The following is a 12,829-nucleotide window of genomic DNA, read 5'->3' on the forward strand; positions in this document are numbered from 1 at the left end:
CCAGGTTATTTTTAAGATATATCTATCGACTCCATGGAGTGCCAAAAAGGTTTATATTGGATAGGAGGGTTCAATTTACCACAAAATTCTTGAGGGAGTTTGTAAAACGGATTGGATCTACCCAGGGGCTTTCATCTGCTTTTCATCCAAATACAAATGGATCGGCTGAACATGTGAATGAAATGGTGGAACAATACCTCAGATGCTAGGTTAACTACCAAACTAATTGGGTGGACCTCCTGCCTTTTGCTGAAGTGCCATACAACAATACTATACACAGTAGCACTGGACTTACTCCATTCAAAATAAGTACTGGTTGGGAGTTTGTCCCTATTCCTAATACCCCCAAGAACCTCCTACTTCAAAGACCCTAGATCAGTGGGTGACTTCTTTGCAAACAGTTTGGGTGAATGTAAAGAAAGCTTTAGCCCAAGCAGCTAAGACATACAAGGAACAAGACTATAAAAAGTGATACCCCCAGAGCCATTCCCTGTGGGGAAGAAGGTTTTCCTCTCCACTAGATATCTAAGGTTGAAATTACCTAGCAAAAAATTGGGACCTAAGTTTCCTGGTCTTTTCCCTACAATCAGAATTATAAATCCTGTCACAGTTCAGTTGAAACTCCCACAGCTATTAGGGAAAGTTCACCCTGTTTTCCAATGCAGTTTGTTAAAACTGGTCACAGAATCATCTTTACGGCTGATTCCAAAAAAGGTGCCTGGTCCCATTTTAGTAGAAGGAGAAACTCATTATGAGATAAAACCTATTCTTGATTCTAGATTGTACAAGGGAAAGTTACAGTATTTAGTTCAGTGGAAAGGTTATCCCTTGTTGGAAGCCATCTGGGTGAAATCTACAGATGTAAAAGCAGACAGATAAACATGGATGTTTTATGACAAACAACCTCAGAAACCTAGGGGGATTCCTAATTTGTATTTTTGTTTCCTCTACAGGACTTGCTTTCTTCTTAGGGGTCCAACTGTCAAGTCTACAACAAATCTGGCTGCAGTCATCTTGCTCATTCTAGGTTGCCACAAAGATGGGAGTGGGTACGGAGGATTTCTGCTAGTCTAAACAAGTCACTGTCCCATGGGAACCAAGGTAATTTCTGCCAGTTAGATTGGGAGGGGGAGCATTTGGGTAGAAAGCCTGCTAAACCATTATATTGGGAAATGTAGATGATTGCATAGAATTGGGGTGGGAAGTTTAACTTTGTAATAGAGGGAATTTCAGACTTGGTTTCATTTTGACCGTGCCGATACTATGTAACCAATAAACATGTACTTTGAGGAAACCTCTAACCTCAAAGTTCTAATTTATTTGCTCTTGTCTATCGGAACCTTGGCAGGCAGGCTTTTTATTCACTAGCAGGGAAGCAACATATCATATAGAAGGTGTAAGGCCCAGGGACCACCATGCTTGTGGTGATATAAAGATCACTCTTTAGACTGTTTGAATTTGATGCATGAGTTTTCTACATCAGTCTAATGTTGGGCCAATTCCCAAGACATTACTACTGCCAAATAATTACCGTATTTTTCTGTGTATAAGACGCTATCTTTTCCTGCAAATGCCCTGTTCTAAATCAGGTGCATCTTATACAAGTGAAGCATCATATAAAAAAATAATAATGGTAACCTCCTCACCCTAGGGCATGCCTGTGTGGGTTCTTTATACGCTGCTGTCATGCCGCCTGGTGCAGGTGTCAAGCCCCTGTGCACTTGCCACTAATGGGAGGGGGAGGGGCAAGATCATCGGCTGGCCGAACGTCTGGATTTGCCAGATCAGCTGTTTGGTGCTCCACCGAACAGCTGATCAGCGCAGAGAAATGGCTGGGAGTTTAAAACCTGCCTTTGCTTCCCTTGCCTTGCTGGCATGCTGGTGCTCATGCCCATTTGTTAACCAGGATCAGAAGGCTGCTGCTGTGAACTGACTATGAATGCTCATCATGCCAGATGCTGGTTAGGTGGGTAGGAGATGGGGCCAGCCGGGAGACATCTATTTAGAGTGCTGAGAGGCGGTTGCTCCAGTGCTGACTTTGTCTGCTGTAAGTTTGGAACTTGCATGCCAGAGCATCTTATACAAGGGTGCGTCTAATAGATGGAAAAATACAGTATATAAAACTCAGTAGGAAAAACATGTTGTTATTAGTTGTGAAGTGTCCGACCCATCGCGACCCCATGGACAATATTCCTCCAGGCCTTCCTGTCCTCTACCACACCTCCTACTTCAGTGACTCCATCCAGCCACCTCATTCTCTGTCGTCTCCTTCTTCTCTTGCCCTCAACCTTTCCCAGCATTAGGGTCTTTTCCAGTGAGTCCTTCTTTCTCATTAGGTGGACAAAATATTTGAGTTTCAACTTCAGGATCTGGCCTTCTAAAGAGCAGTCATGGTTGATCTCCTCTAGGACTGACTGGTTTGGTTGCCTTGCTGTCCAAGGGACTCACAGGAGTCTTCTCCAGCACGATAGTTCAAAGGCTTCAATTCTTTGGCACTCAGGCCTTATTATGGTCCAACTTTCACAGCCATACATTGCAACTGAGAAGACCATAGCCTTGACTATATGCACTTTTGTTGGCAGGGTGATGTCTCTGCTTTTTAGTGTGCTATCTAGATTTGCCATGGCTTTCCTCCCCAGGAGCAAGCATCTTTTAATTTCTTGGCTGCAGTCCCCATCTACGGTGATCCTGGAGCCCAGTAAAATAAAATTTGACACTACCTTCATTTCTTCCCCATCTATTTGCCAGGAACTTAGAGGGCCGGATGCCATGATCTTGGTTTTCATAATGTTTAGTTTCAACCCAACTTTTGCACTCTACTTCTTCACCTGCATCAAAAGGCTCTTTAGTTCCTTTTCACTTTCTGCCATTAGACTGGTATCATCTGCATATCTTAGGTTGTTGATATTTCTCCCAGCAATCTTAATTCCAACTTTTGATTCATCTAGCCCTGCCTTTCTCATGATGTGCTCTGCATATAAGTTAAACAGGCAGGGTGACAGTATACAGCCTTGCTGGACTCCTTTCCCAATTTTGAACCAATCAGTGGTTCCGTGTCCAGTTCTCACTGTTGCTTCTTGATCTGCATATAGGTTTCTCAGAGACAAATAAGATGGTCTGACACTCCCATCTCTTTAAGAGCTTGCCATAGTTTGTTGTGATCCACACAATCAAATGCTTTAGCAAAAACATAGGTCCCTCATATATTATTTCCTTTCTGTCTGCTACCATAAGTTTGCTTTTGTGAACAGGGGATAATCTAGAAAGGACAGAGCAGAAAAGAGAAAAAAGTAATTATCTAGCCACCATGGAAGACCAGCATGTCTGCAATGGCCATTGAGAAGAAGCAATTGAGAGGTATATCTTTACCAACAAAGATTATCAGATGCCATTGTAGGATTTCACTATGTACAATGGCCAGAGGTATCTTATATAAATCTTTGTAATTACCTGTCCTTGCCCATGCAGACCATTACTACAATTGTGAACCTTCATTCTACTGTTTTCTCCTCTCTCATTAATGTAATGAGACACTGTTTGATAATCCAGGAGCAACTATCCCAGGTGCTCCTTCTCACTGCCACTCTAGTTCAATGGAACAAGAATATTAAAGCCTAGCCTATGAATATCAGACATTATCAGGTGAAATGTAGATAATTTACACCTAAGTTTGTCTATAGCATTGGAGATATAAATTATCTGATAAAGTCTTCATGGTTATGCTTTAAAATTCCCATTCCACTGAAGGCATGAGTCATGGGAACAACTGTCCTCCCTTAAGCTAACTTTCTACAAGATATAGCAAACTCATCAGGAATCTTGGTTGATTTGTCAAGCTTGGGAGAAAATGATTGGCAGGGGAATGGATTAATCCCATTCTTTCTAGTAATTCTTCCATTACTATTTCTGGTTCTTTCTTGGAAACATGATATAAGAAACCCCTAATCATTTTTATGATCCCAGTGTTGGGATTCAGCCATTCGCACCATTTCGGCAGAACCGGTAGCTAATTTTTTGTTGCCCAGGCCCAGAATGGACTTCCAGAAGTGGCATCCACACAGAGAACCAATTGTTCACATATTTGAATTCCACTACTGGGTCCACCCTAATCTCTATTAATTGAATATATCTAAATTAATAATAATAATAATAATAATAATAATAATAATAATAATAATAATAATAATAATAATAATATCTCATTATCTCTCCTAAATATTAAGGTTTAAGGATGGATGAAGCAATTATGACCTTAGAGCTGTTTTCAAAGTGCAGCTTCCAGTGTCTTCCACCATTGGTGGTACCATGGTTTCTGGGATTTGTACAGTGGCAATATTTCTTAGGCCAATTGCTCCAAATTAGGTATTTCCATCTCTTATCCTACATACCTAAAATAAGTCGTAGCTTGCGGTAATAGAATCAGGAGCTGACAAACTGTTTGATTTTAGCCACCCTTTATTTTTCTGCTCAATCTACTTGTTGCTGTAAGGATAAAAATTGGGAAAACTATTATGGGACCAACTTCCAGATGCACCACATGGAAGTCCTGGAGGAACTGCTGGATATAAATTATATCATATACATCTGCACATACCATCTGTGAGGTTTTCTTTTTTAAAAATTTAAATAAATAAATACTGATTTCCATCCAGATATAGGAACATAGCTTGAACTTCATTAAAATGCATCACTTGAAATGCATTCAGTTGTGTTTTAATATATCAACAAGCAGAGGAACTCCTCAACTTCACATAATAACAAAGAGGCATGTTTTGAAGAAACACGATAAGTACAAAATACCTTTTGCTTTAATCATTAGCATTTGGCAAAGAATGGCCATCTGTGAAATCCAACAGACTGTCCTGATGCCATTAGAAACAGGGAGAAGCACTGTGACATTCTTTTTATTTATTTATTTTTTGCCATCCAGCAATTGTTCCCATATGTATTTTACCAAGGGAAAATAAACAAGATTCACACTTTTGGAAAACCGTCAATTAAAAAAAAATGCTGATTGCCTTCTGCAGATATTCCCATGGTGCCAAACTGTATGCAAAAAGATGGCAGGATGGAGGAGAAAAAGGAGGAAGAAGAGGAGTGAAGGTGTGATAATTAAAAGAATTGCCAATCTGTAAGTCAGTAGAGCTAATATGTCAACTCAGCAAGCTGGGGAAGTAGAATGTGCCCAGCTGTTAGAAAGACTCAAGCATGGTTTGGTCCCTGGCACCACTTGTTGCGACAAGATGAATCACAAATGGTGTGAAAGTGGGTTTCCATGCTACCCTGTGCCAGATGGGGATGGTTACTTCTCTGATTGATAGCATCTTGGGCTGCAAAAGGGACTGAACGCTGCTGTACTGGCAGAGCTGCTTCAGCAATCAGCCATTTCTCCTTTGGTCAATGCCATCTTGGAAAAAGATCTGAGCACAACTGGAAGAAAAGAGAATTCTAAGCAGAGAACTGGAGAAACAAATGATTCTGTTCCTAACACAATTAGAGGGGGGTTGGCTGGTGATGAAATAATGTGATTCTGATAATAGCAGGACAATTTTGCTTACATTCATGCCTTTTGTATAAAGATTGACTGAATATGGGAAGCATGTAAATCATCTTGATTCCCAAGTCCTGACCCCAGAGCACATTCAACATGGGTGTAAATGAAGATTTCCCCAATCTTTATTACATTTTCTCATCTTCATTCCCTTTCCTGCATTGCCACCAGCCAGGATTTTCCAATGAATGCTTTATCAAATATAAATTGCCAATAAAGTAGCTACAGCCTCCTGCTGGGAGTCAGACATTTGCTGGGTCCTTCTAATAGAGGACACTGAGCAAAGCTTCATTACAGAACAATGGTGGTTGCTGCCAGAGCTTACAGATTTGAATAAACAACAAATAAGCAACATCTGCTCCAGCATATGTGTATGGTGGGGGGAAAAGCCACAAAATAAAAGAATTTGCAAATGCCAAAAGCAAGACTAAACTGCCAGTGCTACTGTAGAGTGAATTTTTAATTGCACATGCATACAAGGCAGGCTGGGGGTATTAGTCTCACATATGTCTACTTGCTGCCAACCTGGGAGTATAGATGAATTTAATTAAATAAGGATTATCCCTTCTCCCCAGTACAATTACTTATTTATAACAATGATAGAATTGCCTAATAAAAATTGTAATATTTCCTTTTAAAACACATATATTCAAACCATTACTCAAAAACAGGCTGGCATTCATTTAGGAATATGTGTGTGTGTGTGTGTCTGTGTCTGTGTGTCTGTGTGTGTCTGTGTGTGTACATCTAGTGAACACATAGGCAGAATGTGGGTAAAAATAAAGATCTGGCCATAGAATCCAGGAACACCATCAAAACACTTTTCAAAGAATATAATTGTTGATTCAAGTTTACTTTATGTTCCAAACAACTGGTTTTTCTAGGACAGGCTCAGATGTTCTTGGATTATTATTATTTTGCCTTTTTGGTCTATTATTTATCTGCAGTGCCATTCCAGGGAAGGAGATCTCTGCAGTTCCCAGCTGTCTCATTATAATAACAGGATCCTCTTTATAGGGAAAAAATTGCTTGTTAAATTACTTCCCACCATCTCAAAGGTCCAGAAATTCATGCAATTAAAATTTGATCCATCCATCCAATATTCATGTTACCTTATCTTTTAATCATATTATATGGTCAGCAAACTTGATAATTATATTAAAACAAACTAAAAATCAAAGCAAAAAGATCAAAAACATGTTTCCGGTCAATCATTTCCCTAATCTATTTTAGAATCTGTTATATAATTTATTATAGAAGAGGCTTAGCTAACATCCTGGCTCAATTTCACTGTACCTCAAGAGTATGCTTTTCCAGAGAGCAGGGGGCTACAGAGTAGATATGCCCCCATCAAAAAACAGTGTTTCACAGAGTGGACCAGAACATACCAATATGTATTCTACAATGGATCTGATAGAATAAGCAGAAATAAAGTGCAACAGCTTAATGGTGCTGGATCTCCAACAGATGGAGTGAGTTACCATCACTTGTCTCTAGCTCTTGCCCATCCAGCAGTTTGAAAGCATGAAATATTGTGAGTAGACAATCCACTTCAGTAGGAAAGGCCAGTTGCAGTTGTGAGGAGCACTGGAGCTAGTGCTGGACCTGCCTGGATGCAAAGCCCTGAATGAGACAATAACCCAAATGCTGTTTTCTAATCTTGATGGAATCACTTCATTATACAACCTAGAGATATATAATAGCATTAGCAGCATGGTAGGATTCTTGACCCCATACCAATATATGAATCAACCATAGATGTCATATAGATGTTAAGTAGAAACTGAGAGGTTGTAGAACAGGGGTCCCCAGCCTATGGTCCACGGCCCAGTACTGGGCCATCGCCTGTTGGCCACCAGACCCTGGAAATAGCTGGTGAACCACCACCCCACTCGTATTAACACCACCATGTGGGAGCTAGCAGCCCCATTTGCACATGCACAGGGATGCTAAGCACCACAGTCAGCATCACACAGGCAACAGTGGCCTGTTTGTGCCAGCACACAGGCACCAATGCATATGCTGTGGGTGCGTGTAGCCCACTTGTGCATACACCACCATCGTGCACATGCACACATTTCCCTGCTGCTCCCTTTCCTTCCAGGCCGCCAAGCTGGAAAGGTTGGGGAGCTCTGTTGTAGAATATAAGAAATCCTGCAGACCAAGTATCTAGGGCTAGACATCTCCTTTCCTATTAGCACTGGCTGGAAATATTCCCATAGGAAGGAGGGAACTATCAAAACATCATGGCCCATGCTTTGATATAAAAAAGATACCCGGAGAGTCAGGATGGATATAGCCTCACATCTTGATCCTACTAGGAATCATCAACAAAATTATCCATGGTATCTCAATATAGTAACCTGGTGTGAACCTGACTGAAAAGAGATAATCTTTTCAGATAATCCATTTCTCTAAAGTTGCAAATAAACCACTTTTTCAACAGCCTGATCTAAAAGCAGAGGTTAGAAACAGAACAAACATTGTCCAGTGGACCCAGTGATGGTTCTTGAAAAGAAGATGGTGGAGAGCAAATACCACTATCTTGACTGCAATTATACATTGGAAGTCTTGACAATCTAGGAGAGACATGGATCTAATATATAGGTATCCCCACTTGCACCCCAAGAACACTATCAAGGGTAGGACTTCATCAAGTCCAATAGGCTAGAATACTTCCCATTGAATCAGGTCAACTCCATAAAGCCTGAATCGCCGAAGTCTAACTTACACTGGATCCAAACAACTTTATACAATAAATGTCTTGAATATTGTTCAGAATAATCCTGCACTGATGTTTCTCTAGCTTCTGCTCTCCCACTCCTGGAGGCTTGCTACCGATATAATAGTACATGGTGGGTGACTAGAATACCTACAGTAACAATATGAAGAAAAGCACAAATCCCATGTGCTTACCTGCTGAGTCAATCTAGAACAGGCATGTCAAACTCGTGACATCATGTGACATCGCGTGACACATTGTGACTTTTTCCCCATTGCTGGCATTGGGGGGGGGTTCGTGGTTTCAGTATGATGCATCCGGCCCACAGGCCGGCAGTTTGACATGCCTTATCTAGAATTCACAAAGTCACAGTCAAACAAACATTATCTTTGCTAAAGCATAACACCTGATTGCACCTGGCCACAATTTGTTCATAGTCAGTTAGTTTAGAATAATTATTATTGCATTTGATAATGAATGTCAGTTTGTACCATCCACAAAGGAATGATGCAGCCACCATTTTAGTGCAAATAATATGTTATCTCCTAAATCTTTCACAGCATAGTTAATCAATCCATGCTTTACTATTGTATGCAGATTATTGCTATGTTCAACAGAGGAAAGGTACGCATTTTCTTATGTGAGATGAGAATATATCATGCAGTCATTTTGAAGCCAAAACAGTGTAGCAGTTTGTATTTCATTGATGCTTGTATCTAGTAAATAGTTTCAGACATTCAACCATATTTTCTAGAAGTTGTTGAGTATATCTAGAATGCACCAACTTCTAGATACAACTTCTAGCAAAGACTGAAAGGCTCCAATTTCATGTTAGGTTTCCACACTATCTTTGGATTCACTTGAAACTAATGGAGCACATGATAAGAGCTGATTTCAATGGATGCATAGCAAACAAATAACTCCGTTGGCATATTGCAGAGGTTAATGATGTTGATTGTAAACATTGATACAATAAATACCTGTGCAGATCCAACCATGAAACCTGAAGCTTCTGCCATTGTCCATGAAGTAACGTTTACTCAAATACAGCATTCAAAGCAAATAAATATGAAAAAAAATGCCGCTTACTAAAAGTAATAAGTGGAGGAGGGGGAGGAAGAGGAGGAGGAGAAGGAGGAGGGGGTTCAGCCAAAGTTCTTACATCTCTAAGGCAAAGAAAACGATATTTAAGAAAAAGAAATGTGGCTCTTGCATGGTTTGAATCTTGTAACACCTGGATGGGATTTCTTCAGATTCTCTCCAGATCCTCATTGGAACTTTGATTCAAGTCCTTGCTCATCCCAACTAATATCTAGCAAGAATAAAGCCTTCCATAATACCGTTATGGTGGTATACTGATATATGGGTGCAATAGATATTTAGTTGACTAGAAGAAGGGGAAGAAAGACAAACTGAGCTTATATTTGCTAATACCTACCTGAAGTGTTTTCAAGGGGATTTCCCCAGAAAGTTTCATCTTCAAAACTCTGGATCTGAGACAAGAAAAAAGAAAGCAGCTTGGTTTTTTTTTATTATTATTAAAAGTATATTTCTTCTCTTTAACGTTAGAATTTTAAGTCAAAGCAACAATAAACCTTCCAGATGTTTCCGTTCTTGGTGCCTCATTTTTTAAAAACTAGTTTTACATTCCAGGTTTTAGGTTGTAAGTTAGTATTCATAGCTTGTTTCCTTTCCAAATCCAACTCCCTATTGCTGGTCAAAGCACAACGATGCCAAATGGAAATAATTCCCCATGCACTGACAGAAGTGGAGCCAGGTGGGCTACTGAGAAGCAAGAAGTAAAAGCAAGTTTAAGGAACTCTTTCATTGACAAAAATATTTTTTTAAAAAACCAGTTGAAACAAGGAAGCCTTCTCCTCTCAAAAACAATCATAACAAATAAAACAGTGCTGAAAATGGGAATGATAAATATCATTGCAAAAAAAAAGTGATTGCAGAGGGAGGATGTTGTGGTTCACACTGTTTGATACTGTGAAGATATGCTACAAGTTTTCCTTGATTCATACGGTGTATGATTGATAGCTTTTAAAATGTCACTTTCAGAGTATAATCCAAGTTTTAGGGCTCAGCAAACAGATCCAAGTGTCATAGTGTAAGAAAATTCAGTTCCCTTATCCCCAACTCCTGGATTTTTATTGCAGCTTGAAATAAATATTGATTCTCAAGTTTTTGTTCAATACATCTTTTTGGTCAACCAGATTCATCTTTTTGTTCACCTAGTTTCTGGAGACCTAGAAAGAAAATAAAAAAGCAACTTTTTGACCCCACCATGGGCTTTCACTGCAGCCATTTTGGTGATCAGAGCATTGAGTTATGTAGGTGGGTAGAAGACAAACTTTCAGCAGCTAAAATAGTGAAGTGAAGAAAGAGGTTTTTAATACCTGGTATTTCTGCATTAATCAGACATTCTGACAATGTCTGAAAGGGGAGGGGGTAAAATGGTCAAGATGGTAGTCATAAATATATGACATTCCACTTTTTTACATGTATCACATGTGATACATTTTAAAAAGGTGTGGGGCTTTGACTGTAGAGTCACAGTCATTCACTTGATTTTTTTTCTATGTGCTCTTGAAGATGCTTTTGAATTGATAAAAAGCAATTTAGTGTTCAGGCCATGACACACTGTTCAAAATGTGTCACTGAGCATCATATCTATGCCCAATTACTCTTAGATCTTCCATTAGTGTACAAACTAGATCCAACCTCTAATCTGTTCGATACTTTAAGCATCTCTAAAACAGAAATGAGCCATAATAGCTTATTTTGCAGAGAATATGATAGGTTTGGAATAAAGTGTTACAAACTACCTTTTATACTCCCCTTCTGTGGAGTAATTGAGAAGCAAAACTGTGATATAATTGTTATGTATTGGGCTCAATTGTAACACCATGTGGTAAGCTGGAGCTAGCTAATGGCTCTCCAGCAACTCAGACTCCCCATCTCCAGTGCTGCTATTAGCTGCCCCTAGGTGGCAATAGGTTGCTTTAAACCTATTGGCTACCACCTAGGGGCCAGGCTATAAAGTGCTGCAGGCTGCAGTCCAGTTCTCAGTTCAGATCCTGCAAGCAAATAAACATGACCATTGCTGAACTCACTTGTCTCATCTCCATTCCTGCACAATGAACCCACTACACAACACTGGTGATGAGGATGGGATCCTGCTTCTCCGAAAGAGATGAAGTTCACTAGGGGAGAGGCAGCGCATGCCTGGTGGGTAAAGGTATTTCCCCCCCCCTCGGTTGGCTAGCCAGACACACTAGCAACCACGTGCTCAGTGGATCAGTCCCTGGGCATCAGAGAAGCAGGATCAGAAGATGCAGGAACCAGCCGAGAAGACCTGAAGAATGCCTAAGGTCGGAAGGCTGCGAGAGTTCGATACCAAGCGTCTGGAGGGATGGCCATCCTACTTGTCCCAGGTAGAAAACTACCTCCAGGCAAATCAGGTTGCAGAAGATGGGCTGAAGGCCACCATGCTGCTCTGTGTGTGCTGCCCAGCCACATTTGACCTGGCCAAAAATCTGTTCACCCCGACGCCACTGGAGTCAGTCTCCTACACTGAGCTTAAGAAGAAGCTAGGAGAACATTTCCAGCCTAAGATGTCGGTGATTGCTTGGCATTACAAATTAGAACAGCGAATGCAGCAGCCCGGTGAGACCGTGTCAGAATACAACACGGCCTGGAGGCAGGCTGCATGCCTGTGTAAATTTGCGGACGTTGAAGAGCGACTGCAAGACTATCTGCGGCCTATGGAACCAAACGCTGCAGCAAAGACTGTTTGCTAGACCGAATTTAACCTTCACTGAAGCCCAGGACGAACTCATGGCAGATGAAGCCACCGTGGGTGCAGTCCAAACAGTCCAGCCTGCCAAAACGACAAAACACGAAGAAACAGTTCACGACGAGGATGCCAAATGCTCAGAGGAATCATCAGAGGAAGAAGATGCTGAAGTCAACAAGCTACACAAGCAGCCTGATGTACAGCACCACAGCAGCAAGCAACAAGAGACTCCTTACAAGGCAGTTCTCTTACCTAGATGTAAAGGTTGTGGCGGCAGCCACCAACGTGCTGATTGCAGATTCCAGTCAGCATGTGCAGGGCCTGCGGCAAAACCAGCCACATTGCAGCATGTTAGGCATATAGTGTTAGCCTACAATGTTGGGTTGAAAATATATTAACCATAATGCTATGTCTTTAAGAAGTTAATTGGCCAATGGGTGTGTAAGTGTTCTCATGGCCATAAGAGGAAGCTAGTAACGTAGCTTCTCTCTCTCTCTCTGAATTCACTGATCTCTACTATTACTGTTTTTGCTCTGCTGTTGGTTTACTACTGTTGTAACCTGAACTGTGTATTGACCTCTGGACCGGTAAGAAGACTTTGTAGTTTGGATTACTCTTTGGACTGTTGCTATTGTTTATGACCTGGACTGTTTATTTTTGATTGTGCATTTTTGTTCTTACACCACCTTAAAGTAAAATACTTTTTGTTTTTATAACTCAGTGTATTCTTGTGTGATTTTTACTACTCTCAGTA

General features: G+C 40.6%; 1 protein-coding gene across 1 annotated transcript in view; it reads right to left on the bottom strand.

Moving 5' to 3' along the window:
* The window catches only part of ITPRID1 (ITPR interacting domain containing 1), a gene marked incomplete at both ends in the record, with an annotated part of 63,662 nt that overhangs the window by 29,838 nt on the left and 20,995 nt on the right, over positions 1–12,829 (bottom strand). The window contains one exon of the mRNA XM_083379006.1: positions 9,712–9,766. Within this exon, the coding sequence (XP_083235132.1) occupies positions 9,712–9,766 (55 nt within the window). The remainder of the gene's footprint in view (positions 1–9,711; positions 9,767–12,829) is intronic.

This window comes from Vipera ursinii (assembly GCF_947247035.1).
Source record: "Vipera ursinii genome assembly, chromosome: Z".
NCBI classification, from domain to species: domain Eukaryota; kingdom Metazoa; phylum Chordata; class Lepidosauria; order Squamata; family Viperidae; genus Vipera; species Vipera ursinii.